Source organism: Oncorhynchus masou, chromosome 31, assembly GCF_036934945.1.
Source record: "Oncorhynchus masou masou isolate Uvic2021 chromosome 31, UVic_Omas_1.1, whole genome shotgun sequence".
Classification (NCBI taxonomy): domain Eukaryota; kingdom Metazoa; phylum Chordata; class Actinopteri; order Salmoniformes; family Salmonidae; genus Oncorhynchus; species Oncorhynchus masou.
In genome coordinates, this window is record NC_088242.1 from 20,971,537 (window position 1) to 20,999,467 (window position 27,931).

Consider the following 27,931-nt stretch of genomic DNA (forward strand, 5'->3'; position numbering starts at 1 on the left):
TGTAGCGCAATATTGTTAAATAATTCTGAAGGCTAATGCTTCGCTATAGGCAATTACCGCATTCTAACGCCAGTGCCTCGGGGTTGGTTCATGGAGTGACGTCATTTTGCTTGATAAATTGAGAACGCAATAGGAGGGAACTGGTAATATGCATTTATGTTTCATCCACGTCCAATAACTCGTGCGTAAGGGTACTTGGTGTGACACAAAAACGCCTTAACTCACACCGTGCAGCCTTGAACGTGAGAGAATCGTTGAGAGATTTCTTGTCCTGAGCGCCTCAGCCGGGACAGCTTCAGCTGACCATGGAAAGCGGTGGCAACACGTCGAACTATCCGTACCATTTCTCGAATATGGCCATGATGAACAATAGTGTTTTTTGTCGGAACTTCAGCGATAACATGAGTTTGGATGCCAAATGTGAGAGAACAGACAATCTGGCCAAAGATTCGACACCAGTGATCATCGCGATTATAATCACGACTCTTTACTCTATTGTGTGTGTGCTTGGTCTGGTGGGAAACGTGCTCGTCATGTATGTCATTATCAGGTAAGATATCAACAACTAACCCTAGGTTTTATAGCCTACACTGCCCTGACACTATTGTTCTGATGCATGGTAAATCCGAGTCTAGGTTAGATTAGTAGTATGTGTACATGTCATAGTTTAATAGGAAAATCAACTGACAGTAACCCGCCATAGAAGGGGATACCATGAGGAACCACATTGTGGTAAATTGAAAGAAACAGGTTGTTGATAGACCAATATGGCACCATGCTCAATAATTGTTCTGAACAGAGCACGTGAAAGAATTCCACCTGGAGTTAGGCGCACGTAAATCATGATATAGACCAGTAAATGGCTACATTATTCTGCCTGTAATTAAAGGGAATTCATTGCAACTAGAGTATGTGCTGAAGGCCATCATAAAAAAATGTATTACAAACATTTTGTCAATAGACTATCAGAGTATTGCACCATGTGTAATTTTATATAGCGTAGTCACAACTGTCTGCTGTTAAAGATAGCATTTTATTGCAACCACAGACATCTGCAGTGCCTCGAACGGTCAGAAATGAACGCGTTTGGATTCGGCTATAACGCAATGGATTTCCAGACCCCAGTGGAGTCACCATAGTTAATATTATTGTCAAAGAAACCATTGATGTGGGACCATTGATAGGCGGACATTGGCTACATATGATTTGACATAATTCGATTATTATTGGTATTTAACTCTCATAAACACTTTACTTTGAAAACATCTGAAAAATATATATTTTGATAGCGTATCCCCCCCCAAATAAATGCATTTCAAATTGGCCAGAACAATTACAAATACTTTTATTTTGCAATAAGAAAAAATAGCAGTTGTAAGAGCAATGTAACACTTACACTGTAATTACACTGAACTTGTCTCTATGTCAGTAAATTGGTATTAGGGTCACTTATTGTACAGTGGGACCTCACAAAAGGACTTTTCCCACTAGAAGGACTTGGTGTTGGCAATACCCTGGCCTATACCCTTTCACAGACAAATCATTCACTAGGGTAATGGCTCATTAGAAATGTAGAGCATGTGTAGCCCGTGATCTGCCATTGTGAGACTGAGCCTGCATGGAGACATGGATTGGCCATGAGACTGCTGATAGCTTTCCGATTTACATAGTAACGTGTTACTTTGATATCATCACACCACATGCTATACAGACATGCCATCATTGTCACAGGTGTGTTGAATGGTGGCAGCTCATGACACATCTGTTAGCACATATTATTAGACAGATATGTGTTTTTAATTAAACAGCTTCACTAACGTCCTTCATATTATTAGATTAGATCAGATTTTTATTTAGTCACATGCATAGTATCACAGATGTAGTTGCAGTGTACAGTGAAATACTTATGCTCTGAGCTCCAACAGTGCAGGTGTGAATGAAACAATAAAACAAAACAAAAATATATATATACAGTACCAGTAAAAAGTTTGGACACACCTACTCATTCAAGGGATTTTCTTTATTTTTTACGATTTTCTACATTGTAGAATAATAGTGAAGACATCAAAACTATGAAATAGCATATAGTAGTAGTAACCAAAAAAGTGTTAAACAAATGAAAATATAGTTTATATTTGAGATTCATGAGGTAGTTACCTGGAATGCATAAATTTGTGGAATTTCTTTCTTAATGCGTTTCTGCCAATCAGTTGTGTTGTGACAAGGTAAGGGAGGTATACAGAAGATAGCCCTATTTGGTAAAAGACCAAATCCATATTATGGCAAGGACAGCTCAAATAAGCAACGAGAAATGACAGTCCATCATTACTTTAAGACATTAGAGTCAGTCAATGCGGAAAATTTCAAGAACTTTTAAAGTTTCTTCAAGTGCAGTCGTAAAAACCATCAACCACTATGATTAAACTGGCTCTCATGATGACCACCACAGGAATGGAAGACCCAGAGTTATCTCTGCTGCAGAGGATAAGTTCTTTAGAGTTAACAGCCTACGAAATTGCAGCCCAAATAAATTCTTCACAGAGTTCAAGTAACAAACACATCTCAACATCAACTGTTCAGAGGAGACTGCGTCAATCAGGCCTACATGGTAGAATTTCTGCAAATAAACCACTACTAAAGGACACCAATAAGAAGAAGAGACTTGCTTGGGCCAATAAACACTAGCAATGGACATTAGATCGGTGGAAATCTGTCCTTTGGTCTGATGAATCCAAATGTGAGATTTTGTCTTCCAACCGCCGTGTCTTTGTGAGATGCAGAGGAGGTGAACGGATTGTCTCTGCATGTGTGGTTCCCACCGTGAAGCATTGAGGAGGAGGTGTGATGGTGTGGGCATGCTTTGCTGGTGACACTGTCAGTAATTTATTTAGAATTCAAGGCACACTTAACCAGCATGGCTACCAAAGCATTCTGCAAGCCATCCCATCTGGTTTGCGCTTAGAGGGACTATAATTTGTTTTCAACAGGACAATGACACAACACACCTCCAGGATGTGTAAGGGCTATTTGACCAAGGAGAGTAATGGAGACCTGCATCAGATGACCTGGCCTCCACAATTACCCAACCTCAACCCAATTGAGATGAGTTGGACAGCAGATTGAAGGAAAAGCAGCCAACAAGTGCTCAGAATATGTGGGAACTCATTCAAGACTGTTGGAAAAGCATTCCAGGTGAAGCTGGTTGAGAGAATGCCAAGAGTGAATGGGAAAGACAAAATATTTAAGTTCCTTTGAACGGGGTATGGTAGTAAGTGCCAGGCACATCGGTTTGAGTGTGTCAAGAACTGCAAAGCTGCTTGGTTTTTCACACTCAACTGTTTCGCGTGTGTATCAAGACTGATCCACCACCCAAAGGACATCCAGCCAAAGTGTTGTCTCATCGCTGCAACTCCCATTTGGACTTGGGAGAGGCAAAGGTTGAGAGCCGTGCATCCTCCGAAAAACAACCCAGGCGTGCCGCGCTGCTTCTTGACACAATGCCCGCTTAACCCCGGAAGCCAGCCGCACCAATGTGTCAGAGGAAACACTGTACACCTGGTGATCGTGTCAGCGTGCATTGCGCCTGGTCCGCCACAGGAGTCGCTAGAGCGCGATGGGACAAGGACATCCCTGCCGGCCAAACCCTCCCCTAACCCGGACGACGCTGGGCCAATTGTGCACCGCCCCATGGTCCTCCCAGTCGCGGCCGGGTGCAACAGAGCCTGGACTTGCCTTAGACCACTGCGCCACTCGGGAGGCCTAAACTTTACATTTTTGACAGTGTTCACGGCGGCCCCGTTGGTGAGTATGGGGGCGTGCTCAGCTGGTTCTTCCTGAAACCAACAATCAGCTCCTTTGTTTTGATGATGTTGAGGGAGAGGTTGGTTACCTGGCACCACTGTCTACCTTTTCCCGGTAGGCCGTCTCGTCATTGTTGGTAATCAGGCCTACTACTGTTGTGACGTCAGCGAACTTTATGATGAAGTTGGAACTGTGTGAGGCCATGTAGTAGTGGGTATACAGGGAGTACAGCAGGGGACTGGGGATGCAGCGTTGTGGGGCCCCCGTGTTGAGGATCAGTATGGAGGAGGTAATGTTGCTTACCTTCACTACCTGGGACCCAGTTGCATAGGAAGGAGTTCAGTCCCAGGGCTGTGAGTTTTGTGGTGAGATTAGAGAGCACTATGGTATTGAAGGCAGAGCTGTAGTCGATGACGAACATCCTCACATATGCATCCCTATTGTCAAGGTGGGTGAGAGCAGTGTGCAAGGCAATGGCGATTGCGTCATCCTTGGATCTGTTTGGGCAGTAGGCAAATTGGCGAGGGTCGAGTTTGTCAGGGAGGGAGAAGGTGATGTAGTCTTTGACTAGCCTTTCAAAGTACTTCATGATGACGGAAGCGAGTGCTACAGATCGGTAGTCAGTCAGTTCAGCTACTTTCCCTTTCTTGGGCATGGGATGGTAATTGACATCTTGAAGCAGGTGGGGATAACGGCCTGAATTAGAGAGGGATGGAAAATGTCAGAAACACAACAAAGCCTTGAATCATTGGAGCATCGCCATTCCCCAGTCACAATCCCAAAAGGTCAAGGTCAACCGTAAATCAACAATGTTACTCAGAAATGTCTTCCTCAGCCGGGGGTGTTTGTAGTAGGATTAGTAGTACATAAGCATTCACCTGCTTCATTTATTCTTTGATGAATAAGAGGATGTGATGACCAACTGATCTCTGCTGATGACATACAGTAGTCTAAGAGTCCTGGGTTGAGTTCAGTCTTATTCGGACGTACTACTACCTGAACTTGTTCAATAAGAATACAGATATTCGTTATCCACAGCACAAGTTTCGGTATGGTTTTCCCCCCATATTGCCACTCTTCACTGCTTCAATATATGACCCTGAGGCATGTAAGCTACTGTAAGCACAACCGCGAGAGTCAACTCCCTTGGGGAATTCAGAATACACTCACAAAGTCCTCTATCTAACCCAATGCACTGGTGTAGCCAATGATGTATATTAACCCTGGATTACTTTGAAGCCACCGGTCGGCCATATTGTCCCTTACCAGTAGCAGCAGTCCTCCATAGGAATGAATGGAATTTTGCAGTATTTCAATTAAATGTTTGAATTACATGTATTTAAGTATTGTTTTGTTATAGTGGGGACAGTAACGTTAGTAATCTCTCAAAATTATACATTTAAAAAAATATATTTTGGCTTTTTTATTTTTTATGTTTAGCTCACGTACGATAATTTAAAAGTTTGCATTAAGGTGACAATAAATGCATTTCTATAGCTTCCAAAATATTTTTTACAATGGTGGCGGAGTGCCAAGATTGAGACACGGTGTCTCAGCTTCATGGCAAAATGTGTAGAATAGCAGGAAATTAGCTCAGGTATGCTTGAAAGTCGGGACAATCCTTTGTCTGGCATTGAAACCTTATTTTTACAGTTGATATTTTTTATTTTGTTGCATTATTTGAGTTTAGCGTTTACATTTAGGGGCATTTTATAAAATAAAATATTTGTTTGGGGAATTCTCTAAATACTTTCACATACAAAATGCTATTAATTTCCATTTCATTCCTAAAAGTTGTGTTCAGAGATTTGATTTACTCTGTCAGATTGGTCTAAAATCCTAAATGAATCAGGAATGAGCAGGGTCAGTTATACCATAAGGACCCCTTATTCATGTCCTCAATACATGTAGTGCGACAGGACCACTCTTAGTCTGTAAAGTTTTCTACTTTTGACAAACAATATTGGAATCACCATGGTCACAACCATAAACTGTCACTCCATCTGCCAGATATATTGAAATAGAATATACATTTTGGTAAAAATTTGTTACATTTAATTAGGTTTTAGATTTATTAAGCAATAAATTAGGCTGTGTATAACACTTGAATGAAGAAGAAAAAGCCATTTTTGTCAACCCTGTAAAACATCAACTCCGTCAGATTTTTGGTTATGTTTTCATTTGGGGATTTTCAAAATAGTAATTTTCCATATTTTACAAATGTTTGTATTGAACTTTTATTTTTAGAGGCAAAATATGTCTGTTTTGAGTATCTGTTGTCAACTCCATCACTGATGGCTAACCCCCGGTAGTATTTCCTGTGCTAAACCTAAGGGATCATGTTTGCTGTATAAATGTTTTATGTTCTAAATGTAGAAAATGATGGCACAAATGCTAATGAAAGTAGCCCTGGAGGATTTAATAGTGCTATAAAACAAAACAAAAATAAGTTTGCACATTGGTATTTGTATTAAATATCTAATGTTAGAATTAAACAATCAATGCAAATGCTTTAAACATTTGTTGGACAATAATTGAACAAATGAAATGCCGTTTAATGTGTCTGACGGAGTTGACATAAATCCACTTAGTTGCTCTGACATTGCGGGGAGACTTGCGAAATTGCACTAAGCCACTGCTCCAATGAACTGATATTCATTATGATAAAAACAATTTTTAAAGACAAGTAGCTTTGCTCATAACTTGTGCAAATCTTGCATTGACATCAATGCATGATTTACGCAAAATCAGGCTAATCATTCCCATCTCAATACTGGATCATTCCTAAGTGCAGATCAACCCAAACTATCTTAAATGAATATACCTTTTTAACCTTTCTTGGTCTTTGCTGAGTGTCAGCACCTACATGGTGGATAACGTTCATGCCATTAGCAACGACACCTGACCCACCCACAAGTTCCACCAGATCAGTGCTTACATCCAGGAACTCTCACAAGCACAAACAAATGACAAGTTGTGTCACCCACAGAATGATATCTGCACACTCATGTGATAAATCAATTCTAGAACTGCAGGAAACCGCAGGGAAAATAGTAGAGTGCTGTTTGTTGTCATGGAGACACCGATGCGTTCTCTCCAACCATCCCTTCCCCGAGTCAGCCTACCAGCAAGAGCAGAGCTGTTTCCTATCTTACAGTACAATAAATCATCACGTCTGATCCATTCCCGTAATTGCTGTTAACACTTACGTTTTTGGGTCACAAACAATGCATTCAAGATGGACCTGTACCCTTCATGGCCATATGTTTGTTCATTGATTAACAAAAAGGTGGCCTATTGTCAGGCTAGTGCTTGTTTTTTATCATAATTTTGTACAATGTGCAAAGCTCGGCGAGATAGGGAAATTGATTTAGGGTACAATTTCCCTATATGCACAAACAAAATGATATTGATTAATAAAGATATATCATTTCATTTGTCCTCTTATCACAAGCTGCCTAATACAGCAGGTCCAATTCATGTATTATATAAAGGATGGTTCTGAGGTAAGGGATACAGAATAAATAAAAACATTAGGTTTCTTTTTCTCTAAGTGTTCCCTGATCGATTACTCAACATCATTCAACAACACTTTAGTGATAAAATCTCTCCTTGTTTCATGATGTTAGTAGGTTTCATAAGTCACTTCAAAGATTACTCTCCATGTGCTGCTGGTCCTGTGGGGATAACTACGGTTTTAGAAACATGTTTGAATAGGTTCAACACAGTACTCTAAGCCAAACAGAATCATTTCAATGGGCAGAAAATACAGGTTAATACTACACTCCTAGAAAAAAGGTGCTATCTAGAACCAACAAGGTTTCTTCGGCTGTCTCTATAGGAGAACCCATTAAAGAACCCTGTTTGGTTCCAGGGAGAAGCCGTTTGGTTCCAGGTAGAACCCTTTTGAGTTCCATGTAGAACCTTTTCCACAGAGGGTTCTACATGGAACCAAAACTGTTCTCCAATGGGGACAGCCAAAGAACCCTTTTGGAATGCTTTTTTCTAAGAGTTTAGTTGTTCCATCCTCTCAAACTCCAGGAAATAACATGCACAGAATTGATGTCCATTGTAACTCAGCCTCCTATGGATCCCCAACAGGCAGTTTATGTCACACTGTGTTACTCTCAATATGTTGGCTCTCCTTATGATTAACTCCTGAGATCTATTGACAGGATGTAGCATGCTGTGTGATTCCTTACACATTTGGTTTCCGGAGCACTGCCCTTATTCTCATACTCAATGACTTCCCATCTTTATTAAGGGAGATTAATAATATTGGTCTTGATCAGTGCTTCACTTGATCTGAAATAGGTTCCAGTACTCATTTTGGGTGCCGGTACCATTTGTATTTAGGTGCATAATCCTTTTGTCTCATAATCCTTTTGAGATAATATTCTAGAAGCGGAAACAGGAGCTCAAGCAGTAGATTATTTGAGGTGCCAGTACTCAGCTCCGGTGAGCTTCTGCCCAAATCAAGCCCTGGTCTTGAAAGGTCATCAGTGGTGAACAATTATAGGTCCACCAATTCCTCCCTCCCATAGGAATGTCTTTCTTCAAGGTAAGATGAGGACAAGAATAGGCCTGTTCCTGAACAGTAAACATTTATTCACAGTATGATTGATAGTAGCTTTGTCAATGAATGCATTACTCATGTAGATATTTTTTGGGCCTCCACTCATTATATACTCTTGTCTTTGTTTTATCTGCCACTCAAAGGATTATAATTCAGTGTAGGAGATGGAGCAAAATATGTCACACTACAGAAAAAAATAGTTTATAATCAGACTCATTACTGCTTTCGTTGGCTCCTATATTAACAGTGGCTTTTGTGATGATGTTTTTTGACAGAACATGTCTTTGACTGTTTGACATTTCCAACTGAATAACGTATTGTCCTTTTGACAAAGATTTTCTGTTTTAAAATACTGGATACCACAGGGTTCAATTCTCAGGCCGACTCTTTTCTCTGTATATATCAATGATGTCGCTCTTGCTGCGTGCGATTCCCTGATCCACCTCTACGCAGACGACACCATTCTGTATACTTCTGGCCCTTCCTTGGACACTGCTAACTAATCTCCAAACGAGCTTCAATGCCATACAACACTCCTTCCGTGGCCTCCAACTGCTCTTAAACGCTAGTAAAATCAAATGCATGCATTTCAACTGTTCGCTGCCCGCACCCGCCCGCCCGACTAGCATCACCACCCTGGACGTATATCTCACTGATCATCCCCAAAGCCAACACCTCATTTGGCCACCTTTCCTTCCAGTTCTCTGCTGCCAGTGACTGGAACGAATTGCAAAAATCGCTGAAGTTGGAGACTTTTATTTCCCTCACCATCTTTAAACATCAACTATCTGAGCAGCTAACCGATCGCTGCAGCTGTACATAGTCCATCTGTAAATAGCCCACCCAATCTACCTACCTCATCCCCATACTGTTTTGATTTTATTTACTTTTCTGCTCTTTTGCACACCAGTATCTCTACTTGCACATGATCATCTGCTCATTTATCACTCCAGTGTTAATATGCTAAATTGTAATTATTCGCTCCTATGGCCTATTTATTGCCTACCTCCTCATGCCTTTTGCACACACTGTATATAGACTTGTTTTGTCTACTGTGTCATTGACTTCTTTATTGTGTTATTGGCTTGTTTATTGTTTACTCCATGTGTAACTGTGTTGTTGTCTGTGTCACACTGCTTTGCTTTATCTTGGCCAGGTCACAGTTGCAAATGAGAACTTGTTCCCAACTAGCCTACCTGGTTAAATAAAGGTGAAATAAAACAATAAATTAAAAATAAAGGAAAGATGTCAGAGTATACATTGCCCACTTTACATTTTAATATTCATTAGAAGTTTAACTTGTTTGTACCAAAGGAACTCAACTCAAGTGTTTCCCCTACAATTGATTTCAATTGAAATGATTAAAGAGGCCCATGTTGAAAAACAATCTTGGAGAAACACTGTCTTGGCCTGAATGTAATGGAATGCTGTATCAGGAGAAGATAATCACAGAGTCAGAGGACATGTTTCGGTTGTTCCTTAGCAACAAGCCTTCATTGCTATAGGCTACTCTGCTGCTCTGTTTCTGCGGTTATACTCAGGTTACCATTCATGTCATTCATTTCCTAAAATCCTAAAATGTTTTGTATATAGGCATACGATGCCATAGTGAGTTGCTGTGTATATTTATTGCCTATAAACACATTCTAGATGTTTTCACAGTGACAACAAAAATTGTAATGGCACTGATGAGGATGGAGCTGTCCGTGAAAAGGCATGTTTACGCCTACTCTATGTCAGCTGTCACTATGCATGTGCATTAGGCCTTACAACACGCCATGCACAAAAGCCACGTGTCAGCGGTGAACATCCCAAAGTATTTGCGAATTTGTTCCACTAGACATCATCTGCTGGCACTGAGGCATCAGAAAAGGCAGCTGGCTGCGCAGGTGTATCTGCTCTATTTGATTCGAGGTAACTGCCACCGTTGTGATCATGTCTTCCAGCCAAGTGGACCATCACACTCAGTAATTCCAGAGGCAGCTACCATGAGGCAGCTGAAGTGTTTTAGTGTTAAGCTGCTGTCTGTCTTTATCAGATGCTTTGATGACTGTGCTCCCTCTTTCATAGTGAACTAGTCTCCGCTAACTATAGACAGCGCTGATGGAGGAGGCCTCCTTCCCTTTACTCCCTCCTACACACTCCCTTGCTGGATGGCAGGTAGCCTAGCGGTTAAGAATGTTGGGCCAGTAACTGAAAGGTTGCTGGTTTGAATCCCTGAGCCAACTAGGTTAAACTATTGTTGTGCCTTTGTCCAAGGCACTTAACCTGAATTGGTCCTGTAAGTTGCCAGTAGTGGTGCGTGGGTAAAATCACTGGGGAAGAAAAGCTGAAAAAAAAGCCATATTACAACCTATGTGTTGTGATAATAACCTGTCAGTTAATTTGCGACCATGATAGCTAGGCCTAAGTCAGAGACAATAAGAAGACACAGTGGCAGAATAAATTCAACCACACCTTTGTTTCATCACAAAACCTGAGAGCAACGTCTGTCTGGTAGAGTCCACAAAGTTTATTGCATGTTACAAACACTTACATGACCTACAGCATAGTCAAGCAGGTTAATGTTTCGGACATTTTGGGGCGACTAAACAACTTGATTTAGAACCACGAAGAGTTACCGAAAGTCACAAAGAAAACAGGAGCTGCCTCCACTATTGCAGCACCATTTCAACTTCAACATTTCAACATCATCAAATCACCTATACATAGTATTTTACAGTGACAACTAAAAGATACCAAAAACAATGTAGTCCAATCAACGTAAGCTAAATATGATGTGGCTGTCCATGGTTTTGATTTCTCTCTCTCTCTCTCTCTCTCTCTCTCTCTCTCTCTCTCTCTCTCTGTGTGTGTGTGCGCAAGTAGAAAAAACATGTTGACTCACCCGACTTGTAGAGAAACGCCAATGCCATCCTCCTCTCTTTCCTGTCGATGAAACGGTCTATGACTTTGTCATACAGTACACACTTGTATTTTTTATTGTCTTAGGCTACCTGGCTAAAGTGCTTGCTCGCTAGCCTAACTTCCTTTTTATGGGCAACATTAGCTAGTTAACATTAGCCTTCTACATCTAGATACATAATGAACTTCCATCCTCTCAGGCCGTGGGCACAATGTATTAATTTATGGTTGGATCAGAATCGCTGTTATAATTTTTGGCCAGTACAGAGAATGAAGTAAAACCAGTCTAAATCCATATATCCATCCATGGCTAATTTAGGAAAGGGCCAATTTTAGCTAGCTAGCTAGCCAGTGGACAACACAACGAGATGCAACAATTCAAGTTGTTTCTGTCAATGACGTATTGCTCTCGATGTGATGTGATGTGATTGGAGAGAAGCAAAATCCAAACTAGCCTCCCTTGACACTTTTTTTTTTGGATGCGCCAGGATTCACAGATGAACTCACTCAATTTAGCTCAACGCTGATTTGATATTATTTGATTTTTTTTTATCAAGGAAAGCCAAATGCTCGCTGGCTTTCTTACCTTACATTCAAAGCTACGGGCAGTAACAATGTCAAACTCTTTTTGGTCTTCACCTTCCTTAGACAGAGGATCACTGTTTCGCTCACTCGGATGCTTTCTCCAGTGAGATACATTCAGCCTCTTGCGACATTCAGCTTCTTGCGAATTGAAGGAAAACTATGAAATGCAGAGAGACTAAAGATAAATAATTTCATATGGTCTTTTCTTGCTAAATGATTTGGGCATCCATGAATACACTCCACTATAAGTCGCGATTGGATAAGTGTGTTGACTGAAATGTAAATGTGGCTAGTTTCAGGAAAAATAGCTGTATGTCACACGTCACTACTTCACAGTAGCGCTATTTGAGCGTAAACCTTTTTTTTTTTAAATCAGAACCGTTTTTTTGGGGCAGAAATTCCTTCTGGAACATGTGAACTTTCATGGGCCTTAATAACAAACTTGTATGCCATCTGTAAATACGAATACAATTGTTAAATTACAAGCCTAGTTGGTTTAGCCATGGAGAAAAGTTAGGCAATCTTCCCGTGAGCTGAGATAATGGCTGAGATAATGAGTGGGCTGGGCATGCCGAGAGATGAGTTTGGATTGGTCCGCCATGTAGCATGCTTCTGTCAATAATATGAGGTGGTCAGTTTGTGTTGGTAATCCTTTCTAATGCAGTTTTTTTTAAATATATCACGTAGTAGATCTGCATAAGTGTTGCTCTCCACTTTCTGGAGGACCGAGTTTTGAAATCAGTTGAATGAATTAGAGTATGATAGCTAAGGAGATGGAGAATATTCTGGCATTTGATTGCAAATATGTAGACGGAGCCAGAGTGTCCAATGCGGAAGACACATTTCAGTTGAATACATTCAGTTGGACTATCTCTCTGTGCTGCACCAGAGGATTTGTCATTCCTTTAACCCACAATAATCACTCTCCACCTTAAAGAGTATGAAGCCAGACTAAAGAATTCCGGGAGATGATTCATCTGTGGTATCTCTGGTTATGAGGACAATTTCCTTAATGAGGAAAAACCTGCTAAATGCATTCAACTTAAGAGAAAGACTTTTGATTCTTCAACAATATTTGCTCTACTTATAATTGGCTTGTTATCTAAACCCAGGAACAAATATCTTATTTGAAAAAGGTTACTAATACTAATTTGAAGGGATTCTGTTTGAGGGCTATTTATGATCTGTTGTCAATCATTTGCGCTTATCCTGTGTAAATAATGCAAAACGTATATATTACTTGTGTGAGTGACAAGATGAGCGTACTAGCATATAGCATGTGATATGAAGAGGAACTCGAACCATTGCTGTCACTAGCCCATTACTGATCGTGCTTCTGAACTTCTCTTCTGTTTCCATTCAATGTCAAATACTGGCTTAAACAGCCGGCTAATCAGCCTGCTAACACCTTTAGTAAACTTTTGGAAAAGATTGTGTTTCACCAGATACAATACTATTTCACAGTAAACATATTATCATTTGGCTTTTAGGGAAGGGCACTCAACATGTATGGCACTTACACAAATGACTGAAGATAGATGGTTGTAGCTCCCTCCAGGAACCACGAGCACAACCGTTACTTGATTTTAACTGGCGGGTTTATTCTGTAGATTTAGTCAGAATTATCACCTTCCGTGAGAACTATAAAGTAAATGAAAATACAGTTAAGCACACTCTTACAACCTTATCTTACGAGTGACTTATTAGCGTGGTATAACTCTGAAGTACTTACATACATAAACAGTTTAGCCGGAGCTATAACAGTATCAGATTAAACACATGAATAAAGGAAGAATACCTCATTGGCTGCTTATTACAGAAGGGAGGAAATCAAACTTCACACTTAATATTCCTGGCACGAATTCACACTTCATACTTAATTATTATAACGTTACCATCCTACCATACACACTTCAACCTTTACGAACTACACCCGATGACATGAAAACTTAGCTAACACAGCGCAGGATTGCCTTCCCTCCAAAGGTGTGTTGCTTCAATAATGATCCCCGTTACAACAGTTATAAGCTACGTAGTTCCGCTTGTCTTATCATTTCGAACACGTAAACAATTCAAACAAAAAAACAACGACATAGACTTACAGGTTAACTGTCAGTTACACTGGTGCGGATGTCTCGTATCAAATCAAATGTATTTATATAGCCCTTCTTACATCAGCTGATATCTCAAAGTGCTGTACAGAAACCCAGCCAAAAACCCCAAACAGCAAGCAATGCAGGTGTAGAAGCATGGTGGCTAGGGAAAAACTCCCTAGAATGGCCGAAACCTAGAGAGGACTCAGGCTATGAGGGGTGGCCCTCTTCTGGCTGTGCCGGGTGGAGATTATAACAGAACATGGCCAAGATGTTTAAATGTTCATAAATGACCAGCATGGTCAAATAATAATAATCACAGTAGTTGTCGAGGGTGCAACAGGTCAGCACCTCAGGAGTAAATGCCAGTTAGCTTTTCATAGCCGATCATTGAGAGTATCTCTACCACTCCAGCTGTCTGTAGAGAGTTGAAAACAGCAGGTCTGGGACAGGTAGCATGTCCGGTAAAGAAATCCCGAGATATAGCTCGCCTAAGGCAGAATACCTCATTATAAGTTGTAGACCACACTATCTACCAAGAAAGTTCTCATCTATATTATTTGTAGCCATCTATTTACCACCACAAACTGATACTGGCACTAAGACCGCACTCAACCAACTATATAAGACCATAAGCAAACAAGAAAATGCTCATTCAGATGCGCTGCACCTAGTAGCCGGGGACTGCACCTAGTAGCCGTAAACTTACAACCGTTTTACCTCATTTCTACCAGCATGTCACATGTGCAACCAGAGGTAAAATAACTTTAGACCACCTTTACTCCACACACAGAGATGCATACAAAGTTCTCCCTTGCCCTCCATTTGGCAAATCTGACTATAATAAACACCTCCCTCTGCAAATTGGATCCTGGATTTCCTGACGGGCCACCCCCAGGTGGTAAGGGTAGGCAACAACACATCTCTGTGGCAGATACCTTTACCATGGGGCCCCTGTAATCCCTGTTCACCCACGACAGCATGGCCAAGCACGACTCCAACAACATCATTAAGTTTGCTGACGACAGTAGTAGGCCTGATCATCGACAACAATGAGACAGCCTATAGGGAGGAGGTCAGAGACCTGGCAGTGTGGTGTCAGGACAACAACCTCTCCCTCAATGTGAGCAAGACAAAGGAGCTGATTGTGGACTATAGGAAAAGGAGGGCTGGACAGGCCCCCATTAACTTTGACAGGGCTGAAGTGGAGGGGTTTAGATATTCAAGTTCTTTGGTTGTCCATATCACCAATTAACTATTATGGTCCAAACACATCAAGACATTAAGAGGCCACGACAATGCCTTTCCCCCCCTGGAGACTGAACATATTTTACATGGGTCCCCAGATCCTCAAAAACATCTAAAGCTGCACCATCGAGATCATCCTTACCGGTTGCATCACCGCCTGTTATGGCAACTGCTCGGCATCTGACCGTAAGGCGCTACTGAGGGTAGTGCGTATGGCCCAGTACATCACTGTGGCAAAGCTCCCTGACATCCAGGACCTATCTACTAGGCGGTGTCAGAGGAAGGCCCAAAAAATTGTCAAAGACTCCAGTCACCCCAGTCATAGACTGTTCTCTCTGCTACCGCACGGCAAGCGGTACCGGAGCGTCAAGTCTCGGACAAAAAGGCTCCTTAACAGCTTCTACCCCCAAGCTAGCAATTAATTAATCAAGTGGCCACCCGTACTATTTACATTGACCCCCCCCCCCAAAAAAATATTTGGTAAATATTTTCTTAACTCTATTTCTGTAACGTTTGTCGTCCTCGTCTGAGGAGTATGAAGGATCGGAGGACCAAGGCGCAGAGTGGTACGTGTTCATGATGAATTTATTAAACACAGAACACTAAAACAAAAATAACAAAGAGAATGACACGAAACGAAACAGTCCTGTCTGGTGACATACACAAAGACAGAAAACAATCACCCACCAAACACAGGTGGGAAAAGACTACCTAAGTATGATTCTCAGTCAGAGACAACTAACGACACCTCTCTCTGATTGAGATCCATACCAGGCCAAATGCAAAACACAAAATAGAAAAACGAACATAGACAACCCACCCCAACTCACGCCCTGACCAACCTAAAACAAAGACATAACAAAAGAACTAAGGTCAGAACGTGACAATTTCTTGAACTGTATTGTTTGTTAAGGGCTTGTAAGTAAGCACTTCACGGTAATACCTGTATATTCAGTGCATATGACAAATACAATTTTAGTTTATTTTATTGGCTGAACTACATTGATAATAAGATGCTTGTTGGAGCTGTTAGACTTCAGTGCAGCTTTTGACAATATCAACCATAATCTGCTGCTGGAAAAATGTATGTGTTTTGGCTTTACATCCCCTGCTATATCATGGATTGAGTTACCTGTCTAACAGAACACAGAGGGTGTTATTTAATGGAAGCATCATAACATAATCCAGGTAGAGACGGGTATTCCCCAGTGTAGTTATCTAGGCCCCTTACTTTTTTCAATCACTAATGACCTGCCACTGGCACTGAGTAAAGCCTGTGTGTCTATGGACACTGATGACTCAACATTATACACATGAACTACCTCAGCAAGTGAAATCACTGCAACACTTATCAAAGAGCTGCACACAGCTTTAGAATTGGTGGCAAGTAATAAGATAGTACTAAATACACTGAACAAAAATATAAATGCAACATGTTATGTTTCATGAGCTGAAATAAAAGATCCCAGAAATGTTCCATACTCTCAAAAAGCTTATTTCTCTAAAATGTTTAGCACAAATTTGATTACATCCCTGTTTGTGAGCATTTCTCCTTTGCCAAGATGATCCATCCATCTGAGAAGCTGATTAAACAGCTTGCATGTTGTGCTGGGGATAATAAAAGGCTACTCTAAAATGTGCGGTTTTGTCACACAACACAATACCACAGATGTCTCAAGTTCTGAGGGAGTGTGCAATTGGCATGCTGGAATGTCCACCAGAGCTGTGGACATCTCCAATATCGTTTTGGAGAATTTGGCAGTACGTCCAACCGACCTTGCAGTTTGCTGATGTATTCGCTGTGAACAGAGTGCCCCATGGTGTCGGTGGTGTTAGGCCGGCATAAGCTACGGACAACAAACACAATTGCATTTTATCAATGGCAATTTTAATGCATAGAAATATTGTGACGAGATCCAGAGGCCCATTTTTTAAAGGTATCTGTGAACAACAAATGCATATCTGTATTCCCAGTCATGTGTGCATTTATATTTTTGCTCAGTATATTTAAAAAACTAAAAGCATTGTATTTGGAGGAAACCTGCTGAACATGTGTATGTGACCAATACAATTTGATTTGATTTTAAACCCTAAATTCTCAACTAAATCTTGTAATGAATAATGTGGAAATTGAGCAAGTTGAAGAGACTAAACTGCTTGGAGTAACTCTGGATGTTATGGTCGAAACATATTGATACAACAGTAGCTGAGATTGGATAATAAAGCTCTACTCTTCTTTCTTGACATTGATATCAAAACTCCTACGGGCCCGAGTTTTGTCGCACCTGGACTACTGCCCAGGCATATGGTCAAGTACCACAAAGAGGGATATAGGCTAATTACAGTTGTCCCAGAACAGAGCAGCACAACTGGCCCTTAAATATATATGGAGAGCTAACATCAATAGCATGCATGTACTCTCTCCTGGCTCAATGTAGAGGATAGATTGGCTGAATCACTACTTGTCTTTGTGAGAGGTATTGACATGTTGAAAGCACTGAGCTGTCTATTCAAACGACTAGAACACAGCTCAGACACCCATGCATACCCCACAAGACATGCCACAAGGGATCTCTTCACAGTCCCCAATTCCAGAACAGACTCTGATAAACAAACAGTACTACACAGAGCCATGATTACATGGAACTCTATTCCACATCAAGTAACTCATGCATGCAGTAAAATCTGATTTAAAAACAGATAAAACTACACCTTATGGAACAAAGATGACTGTGATGAGACACACACAGACACACACACACACACACACACGCTAGCACAAGGTGGAAAAATCTGCCGTTCTTGCCCCAATAACAACTGCTCCGCGGGCGTTGATAACGTGGATGTCGATTATGGCAGCGCCCTGCAACTCTGATTCAGAGGGTTTGGGTTAAATGCAGGAGACACATTTTGGTTGAGTGCAACTGACTAGGTATCCTCCTTTCCCCTTCACATTGTAATATTGTTGTACGGTGGTATTATATATTTTATATTGTAGATATGTAGTGGCGTAATAAAGTTATATGATGTACTGTTTGTTTTTTTGTGTGATGTAAGTGCCTCAATATGTTTATACCCCAGGAATACTAGCTGCTGCCCTATATTATTTCCCCTTATATTGGGAGCCATCCTTTCAGTTTATCTCACTGGAACTGTTAGGTAATCATCATTTTTTGTCTGGGAGACTCAAGCTTCACACAGAAGACAGACATGATCAACAATTAACCCCAGCTGTGTTTTATGGTCTTGTTATAGACAGCAATTTTATGTTCCAGAATGTGCAATACAAAACATCCATCAGACACGGACTGTGCATTAGCAGACAATGTTATGCTTAAAGGTCAAGGCATCCAGTTCCGTGTTTACATCCATGGCTTATGTACAATGCATGACTCCATGCTCAAACTGCAAACATAGCTGACAAAAAAGGAGTTATCTTTTAAAGTAAAATAGTTTGATTTATTTTGGGATACATGCCCCCGCTATCTCAATCTTCAGCCAGGATTCAATCCACGTGCAATGCAGGATCGACAAGGCAATTTCCCTGACGTTCTCGGAGATTGCATTCACTGTAAACCCTGCTGATGTCAGCTCAAGTGTAAATGACCTTTTAAGTGTAATTTTAACTGACTTGTCCGGAAAGACCAATGCAGATCCAAACGCGACTTCTGCAGTAGAGAGAGAGAGAGCAAGAGAGAGAGAAATGGTATCATTTATGCTGCCGTTCTTTGCTTTTCACGAGAGTGGTGCGTGTAGCTTATTTTTGTGGTTGGTCAATCATAAGTCCTCAAAACAGCAATAGGCTACAGTCATAGAGCCTCCGTTTGGGGCAAAGTTAGGAGATATCTATATTCTTTATATTCTGAATTTAGTTGTAGTTTGTAACTGTGTAGGGTGAGAAAGTGTGTGCAGCCTCAATTAGCCTAGTTAGCTAGCTAGCTATCTTCTTTTTTTGAAACTTTTTTTCTCCCTAATTTCATAGTGTCGAATTGGTAGTTACAGTCTTGTCCCATCGCTGTAACTCCCGTATGGACTCGGGAGAGGCGAAGGTCGAGAGCCATGCGTCCTCCTAAACACAACCCAGCCAAGCCGCACTGCTTCTTGCCACAATGCCGCTTAACAATACCGTAACCTGGCGACCGTTTCAGCTGCATTGCGTCTGGCCTGCCACAGGGGTTGCTAGTGCGCAATGGGACAAGAACATCCCTGCCAGCCAAACCCTTCCCTAACCCAGACAATGCTGGGCCAATTGTGTGCCGCTCCATGGGTCTCCCGGTCGCGGCCCGGCTGCGACAGAGCTTGGACTCGAACCAGGATCTCTAGTGGCACAGCCATAGACCACTGCGCCACTCGGGAGGCCCTTAGCTAGCTATCTTAACTACCTTTGCCCGGGTTGATGCAGTCAAGACAGGTACTAAGTAATCATATTGGATGATAAGTAACCTAGCTACAGTATGGCAGCTATTAGTCTACTATAGTGGAAGTCCGCTTCTTTGGTTGCCGTCTCTCATCTCTCCCTCACTCCTCCTCCCTGTTCCTGTGTCACTCGCTCACACTCACAGTAGCCTAGTCACACAGCACGGCCCCTGCTAGAGCATCACCTCTCTCTATCTCCTCTCCCTCACTCTGCATCAGCTCTGGTTATTAAAGTAGCTTACAAAATGACGTTTTTGCTGCTTCCCTCACTCGGCTCAGGTCTGGATCCGGCCAGATCTAGACGGAATTGGTCTAGTTGACCTCGGGTCCATTTGGGACGGGTCTCTATATTTAAAAAAAATATTGATGCATATCGGGTCTGGATGGTAAAGCCCCATTGTAACGGCGTTCTTCGTTTGTTGAATGAGAGTCGGACCGAAATGCAGCGTGGTGGTTACTCATGTCTTTAATGAAGAAAAACGGAACGATACATGAAATAACTAATAAATACAAAAAAACAACAAACGGAACGTGAAACCTAGTACAGCCTATCTGGTGAACACTACACAGAGACAGGAACAATCACCCACGAAATACACAGTGAAACCCAGGCTACCTAAATACGGTTCCCCATCAGATACAACAAGAATCACCTGACTCTGATTGAGAACCGCCTCAGGCAGCCAAACCTAAACTAAACACACCCCTAATCAACCACAATCCCAATGCCTACAAAAAACCCAATACGACAACACAATAACATAAACCCATGTCACACCCTGGCCTGACCAACTAATTATCTAAAACACAAAATACTAAGACCAAGGCGTGACACCCATGTCCATTTCGGGAACGGATCCAACTTTTTGGACCCGTGAAAGCCTCTAGTACGTTAGTGCATTTGTGCGTTTGTCAAATGCAATATTTCAGACAGAACTGGATCGATTTTGACTAAATGTGGGTAAATGATGCGTCTTGCATTAGAGATCTGGCATTTATCAAATTACACTGATTGGCCAAATGGTGGCGCTATAACAAGAGCTTGAAAATGCTTACTTTGAAAGGTCATGCTCCTTACCCCATTTGACTTAAAGTCATGAAATCTGGTACATAGGTCCTTCTCCTCATAAGGAACACATTTGCCTCAGGGACCCATAGAGTGGCCATGATGCATTTTTTTTAAACACTTAAAGTGCTACTCTTCTGGCACCGAATTACCAATTTGCACAAAACATGATATGTGGCATCTATGGACAAAGGTCTCAACACAATTTTTTCCCAGACTAGTATCTTAAACAACATGGTCGCTATGGATCAATAAACAATCCGTGGGCGTGGTCTGGTATATAAATGGATATAAATCAGTCAAGGATATCGGTATTGTAACACATGTTATAAACACTGTCAAAATTCATCATATGCAAGAAAACTAATATCGATCACACGGTGGCCTATAGCAGGCACATGTTTATATCTCTTGATCTGTTTGACCATTTGGTGAAATTTGGAAAGCCTAATTATCAAATGTCATTTAGAATATTTTACTCTGGAAGGTTGATAAACGGAATCTTGGCCCGGTTTCCCAAAAGCATCTTAAGGCTAAGTATCATTAAATCTCGGAGCTGTTTCCCAAAACCATCTTTGCTAACGTTGCGCTTGAAAACGCTCAGATCTCCACTAAATATAAAATTACATGGTTTATCTGTCTCTCAGGTTCTACTGGGGCGGCAGGGTAGCCTAGTGGTTAGAGCATTGGACTAGTAACCAAAAGGTTACAAGTTCAAATCCCCAAGCTGACAAGGTACAAATCTGTCCTTCTGCCCCTGAACAGGCACTTAACACACTGTTCCTAGACCATCATTGAAAATAAGAATTTGTTCTTAACTGACTTGCCTGGTACAATATATATATTTTTTAATTAAATCTCTGGTGACTGAAAATCTCTGTGACCGAAAACTTCTGAATAAAGTTGACTACACATACAAAGGTGTAATGTCTTTGCACAATTGATACAATCATCGTATAAAAAAACGAGATGACAGCAAAATGAGTTCTATTTTGCTACTTGTAGGCTACTGTAATTTGTGTCAATATATTTCATGATTTATTCTTATTTAAATTGCATTGTGCGCAATGGTGTGCCAAATCTGCGATTTAGTGCATTTTTTTCAGGTAAGCAGTAAAATAAGATGACTTGATATTTTCAGCAGTAGGTGGTAACATCTCTATAGGAGTTGATCCGTCGTCAGTGTTGTGAAATAATTATAACGTTAAGGTAAGATTTGAATGGAGAAATCTGATCCGAGAGCAGCACTCCCTTTCCTATCAGCATCGATACACACTCCAACGGAGTGAAAACCTACAGGAGGGTAGCTCTCCAGGAACAGGGTTGAAGAGTTCTGACGTATACATTATTTGGGAATTTGAACTTGCCATTTCTTGGTTGAGAGTGCATCAATGTTTCTTCAGTGCCACCAGGCTCATACTAATTGCTTGGAACATACTGTATATTAACACACTGAAAAAAATATGGGTTTGGTTATGGTCCACTACAGTGTTGTTACCTGGGGTACAAAAACGTCAAAGTTACACTTCAAAGGTACACATATGAACTCCATGGTACAGATTGGTACCTTGTAGGTGTAATGGGACATTTTTCTGCCCAATATTTTGAATATAAGGCACGATCATCACTCCGGTTTGAAATATAGGTGGGGGCAATGTAATGGTGGGGCTCATTAGCAGAGTTGGGGACTTGGTCAAATATGTGGGTATTTGTGGAAGTGTTTGACGGTTATGCCGATAAAAGTAGAGCGTCTCCTTTAACGTTGACTGTTCTGCAAACTTTGTAAGATAATGTGTCTGTAATGAGGTGCACTGTGAAGAGGTTATTGTGCATTTGCCAGTAACTTAATGGCAACATGTGAATTTGTCAGATCACAACTGATTTCACATGTGGAACTATCATGTGGCTTTTCTCTCAGGGAAAGAATGTTTCAACAGAGCATCATGTCTCCCATGACATGCGATGCAATAGTATCATCCTCGTAAGTAACTCTCCGTAAAGAGAAATTGGATTATAGTTCATTGACAGTTGTGTTTGTGTGTCAATAGACCATCCATCTGTATGTTTGTAATATCAATTCCTTATAAATCCATTGCAATATTTTGTAATCCTGTTCTGGTAGGCATGACTTGACTGAGTAACTGAGACACAGCGGTAAGACGTTGCCATGAACGGCAGAGTGAACCAAAGATATTTCTGAGTCTACCTTTAAATGTTTTTCCGATAGACGAGTTGCTGTCCAGATTATTTGTTTTCTGATAAGCACACCCTAATTTGGTCTCTTGATTTTTATTTTTGTATCTTATCTTTCCAGATACACTAAAATGAAGACCGCCACAAATATCTACATCTTCAACCTGGCCTTGGCTGATGCACTAGCCACCAGTACGCTGCCCTTCCAGAGTGTCAATTTCCTGCTGGGGACCTGGCCGTTTGGAGACGTGCTGTGCAAGATAGTGATATCCATCGACTACTACAACATGTTCACCAGTATCTTCACATTGACCACCATGAGTATTGACCGTTACATTGCAGTGTGCCACCCCGTCAAGGCCTTAGACTTCCGCACGCCCCGTAACGCAAAGATTGTCAACGTGTGCAACTGGATCCTGTCCTCTGCCATCGGTCTACCTGTCATGTTCACCGCCTTAACTACTGTAACCGATAACGGCAAGTACGACAGTACGTTTCCCCCTGCTGTTTTTCTTTTATCCTCAATTATATATATCCTATCCGTAATGTTCGTGAGCATACCACAGCAGCGAGAGTAACAATTTTGTTTGATAGTTATTTCTGTGAAGTGAACGGAAAGCCAACGGAACTTAAGCACTTTGCTGTTCTACGCATGGTCTGGGTCTGTCATAGAGAGAAATCGAGTGCCACTTTAGCTATGAAGCATGTTTTTATTATCATATCATAAGCATGTTTTTATTATCAATAAGAACACTTTCAGATCCTTTATTTAGGTTTACATGTGACACAAACTCATTAAATTGTTTTGCAAGCGTTCATCCCTAATTGGCCTTAATGTAGGCCTCCAAATCTATTCATCAATATTATGCTTTAAAGATGGTAAATATGGCCATAGACTAGCAGCACCCACAATGTATAATCTTCAGAAAGTTTGTGAATAATTGTAGTAGTAGTAGTGGAATAGAAACTTGTAACCAACATTGGTGATGCTTGATTCCTGAATTAGGTTTTCAAAGTGCCTGTCAAAATCTTCTTAGCTCTTGTTATTGGTTAGATGAGAATAGATAGTGTTATTTGCAGTCTCATGATGAAAATATATCTGATGTCAGCCTGAGGAATACAAGCTGTCAGCACAAGCTTGTTTAACAAACGAAAACACAACTGACTTTTATGTTTATCATTTTGAGCAATGCTTTGGGGCCTATATACTGTAGTTTTATCTACCTGTGACAAATACTGCTGTGAGGTGTTGATTTCCTCATATGCTACATTCGTTCAACTTTGTCTTCACATTTTCAGGAATCATCGACTGCACTTTGATCTTCCCCCACCCATCCTGGTACTGGGAGAATCTTCTGAAGATCTGCGTCTTCATCTTTGCCTTCATCATCCCCGTCCTCATCATCACTGTGTGCTATGGGCTAATGATCTTGCGCCTGAAGAGCGTGCGCATGTTGTCCGGCTCCAAGGAGAAGGACCGCAACCTGCGCCGCATCACCCGCATGGTCCTGGTGGTGGTGGCCGTCTTCATCATCTGCTGGACGCCCATCCACATCTACGTCATCATCAAAGCCCTTATCAATATCCCCAACTCCCTGCTGCAGTCCGTCACCTGGCACTTCTGCATCGCTCTGGGCTACACCAACAGCTGCCTGAATCCGGTCCTCTACGCCTTCCTGGACGAGAACTTCAAGCGCTGCTTCCGTGAGTTCTGCATCCCCTTGAGTCCTTCGATGCTGGAGCTGCAGAATTCTTCTCGTACCCGCCACCACCACCAACACGAGCACCACTCCAGCGCCAACACGGTGGAGAGGTCCAATCAAGAGGTATGACTAGGTATGGAGATGTTGTCGTTAGACTCATGCTGCCAGCCCAACGACGACATGATCTCGGAAGTCACCCAGGTAACCACGGTGCTCTGACACAAAGCTCTGACACGTAATGCGCCAAAATGCTGAAATGCAACGTGGCATGAGCATCTATGTTACTGTCGCCTCTTTCTGGCAAGGCTGACAAATATTTGAATGTAGAATAGCGCTCAGCGTAAGGCTTTCTGTCAGGTAGCATTATTAAAATGTTGAACTTTGGGCTGAACATTGAAATGAACCAACATCAGCTGTTATGTACACAGTAGGCTATCCTTTTAGACTGGTATACTGAACATACTGAAAATTATAAATTGGCCATGTTTTGAAGTTGTACATTGTTTGTTTACAATTACATTATTGTTTGCTTCAAGAGTCAATGGCTATATATCATTAATTTAAAAGTCAGAAAATGGATGTAGCCTACCAATCACAGACTGCAGCTTTACAGCTGTGTATAGCTGCTTTTATATACTACATGATCTGTGCTAAATTGTTATGTATTGTATGTGTATGTGAATTGCCTTTAATGTAGCCCTGCAAAATATCCAAACTGAAAGTGATTTAAAAAAAAATATATATATATATATATGATTACATTTAGTTATTATCAGATATTGTATTGAATACTGTTTGTCATTTTTAACAGTGCTTGGCAGAACTTGCTCACCTGCAAAATGTTCCATCAACATGATAATGCTGCTTTATCAACGTCAAGTAACTGAAATATTTATTGATATTTAAAACGGATATATTACAGTGCTTGCAAGTTTACGGAGATAAAGTCCTAACCATTGGGTTGTGGCAGACCTGGGTTCAAATACATGCTTAATTAAAGACATGGTGACTTTGGTGAAAAAAGACATGGTAACTTTGGTGACTACTAAGTCTTTTTTAAACCTCTCACTTTGGGCTGGATTTGCAAATGTGTAGTTCATAAATGCATAATCCGTAATCTATGAGCAGAAGTACTGTTTTACGTCAATTAGCCCGAAATCCTTAGTTGGAAGGGGCTATTTTCTGGAAACTGTGCTGCGCCTTGTTCCCTACATTTTCCCTCGTGTGGGCCAGCCCCCAAGCATTTCAAGTTTCAGCCAATGAGCTTCAACCCCTCACCATATGAGTGACAGCTATCAAGATGCACGCGATTCACCCACAGCAGAGCAGAGGGAAACTGCAATGACGTGGTGCACATATTTGCACATATGTGACAGTACGCAATTTTCGGAAAACAGTTTTGGCTCGTGAGCTCTACTTTCAGAAGTACTGGCTAAAAAGTATTGAAAAGTACTGGATAATCTCTTTAAGTATTTGTATTTTAAATACTTACAGTACACTGAACAAAATATAAACGCAACACGTAAAGTGGTGATCCCAGAAATGTTCCATGTGCACAAAAAACGTATTTCTCAGAAATGTTGTGCAAAAATGTGTTTACATCCCTGTTAGTGAGCATTTCCTCTTTGTCAAGATGATCCATCCACCTGACAGGTGTGGCATATCAAGAAGCAAAACAGCATGATCAGTACACAGGTGCACCTTGTGCTGGGGAAAATAAAAGGCCACTCTAACATTTGCAATTTTGTCAAACACCACAATGCCACAGATGTCTCAAGTTTTGAGGGAGTGTGCAATTGGCATTCTGCCTGCAGGAATGTCCACCAAAGCTGTTGCCAGAGAATTAAATATTCATTTCTCTACCATAAGCCGCCTCCAACATCGTTTTAGAGAATTTGGCAGTAGGTCCAACTGGCCTGAGAACCGCAGACCACATGTATGGTGTTGTGTGGGCGAGCAGTTTGCTGACGAAAAAAGTGCCCCATGGTGGCGGTGGGGTTATGGTATGGGCAGGCATAAACTACAGACAACTAACACAATTACATTTTATTGATGGAAATTTGAATGCAAAGAGATACCGTGACGAGATCATGAGGCCCATTGTCATGCCATTCATCCGCCGCCATCACCTCATGTTTCAGCATGATAATGCACAGCCCCATATCGCAAGGATCTATACACAATACCCGGAAGCTGAAAATGTCCCAGTTCTTCCATTGCCTGCATACTCACCAGTCATGTCACCCATTGAGCATGTTTGGGATGTTCTGGATCAACTTGTACGACAGCGTGTTCCAGTTCACTCCAATATCCAGAAACTTCGCACAGCCATTGAAACACAAGCATTTCGCTACACCCGCAATAGCATCTGCTTAACACGTGTATGTGACCAATACAATTTGATTTGATTTGAAGAGGAGTGGGACAACAATCCACAGGCCACAGTCAACAGCCTGATCAAGTCTATGCGAAGGAGATGCATGAGGCAAATCGTAGTCACAACAGATACTGACTGGTTATCTGATCCATGCCCCTAGCTTTTTTTAAGGTAACTGTGACCAACAGATGCATATTTGTATTCCCAGTCATGTGAAATCCGTAGATTATGGCCTAATTTATTTATTTAAATTTCCTGATTTCATGATATGAACTGTAACTCAGTCAAATCTTTAAAATTGTTGCATGTTGCGTTTATATTTTTGCACATATTTTCGGTGTATTTCAGTATTTTTAAATAATGGGACTGAAACAACTACTTCTATTTGAAAAAACAATAAATGTTTACTTTGAAATGTATGTGAAAGTAATTGAAATCCCTTCAATAGCATTTGGACCCAGGTTGGAACTTGCTTGTACTTGCTTGATATATTTATATATTATTTAAAAAAAAATATACATTGTATGTCAGTCCGTTCAAGAATTTTTGAAAGTATGTGTAGATAGGGATGCCGTCAGGCTTTGTCAGCTGTGTTTTATGATATTATTTTCAAGTTGTAAGTTGTATATGATGGTATCATTATGCCTGTGTATCTTTTCAGGGATAAGACAATATGCTGTATCATAGACCAACATGTACATGTGACTTTGTATTTTACAAAATCCCTGATTTGTCTTAAAATGGTGGATGCTTTTAATGTTACCATGGTGAACATTGTACTTTCTAAATGATTGTTGTAAATTTGAAACTGTTTATGTGATTTTCACTCAAATATCTAAAATGATAAATATGCATGATTCTACATTTTACATAAAGTTGTTAATCAGCAAATGTTGTTTTTCTAAATATACTTAAATTCTGAATTTTGAATGTTTTTGTAAGTAGTCAAATAAACCATTATCTATCAAA

The 27,931-nt window shown here is 41.0% G+C and overlaps 1 protein-coding gene across 1 annotated transcript; it reads left to right on the plus strand.

The window, feature by feature from the left end:
• The first annotated feature begins 220 nt into the window (after positions 1-220).
• On the plus strand, positions 221-27,931 carry oprm1 (opioid receptor, mu 1). Its single transcript, XM_064950320.1, has 3 exons — positions 221-550; positions 23,004-23,371; positions 24,182-27,931. The coding sequence occupies exons 1-3, from the start codon at positions 306-308 to the stop codon at positions 24,712-24,714; spliced, it is 1,146 nt and encodes a 381-aa protein (XP_064806392.1). The 5' UTR covers positions 221-305; the 3' UTR covers positions 24,715-27,931.

What these genes read in the sequence shown, in the direction of transcription:
- oprm1 (XM_064950320.1), top strand. Translation starts at nt 306, where the DNA reads ATGGAAAGCGGTGGCAACACGTCGAACTATCCGTACCATTTCTCGAAT. An exon ending in GTCATGTATGTCATTATCAG is followed by an intron (nt 551 to 23,003) that starts GTAAGATATCAA and finishes TTATCTTTCCAG; the next exon opens with ATACACTAAAATGAAGACCG. An exon ending in CGATAACGGCAAGTACGACA is followed by an intron (nt 23,372 to 24,181) that starts GTACGTTTCCCC and finishes TCACATTTTCAG; the next exon opens with GAATCATCGACTGCACTTTG.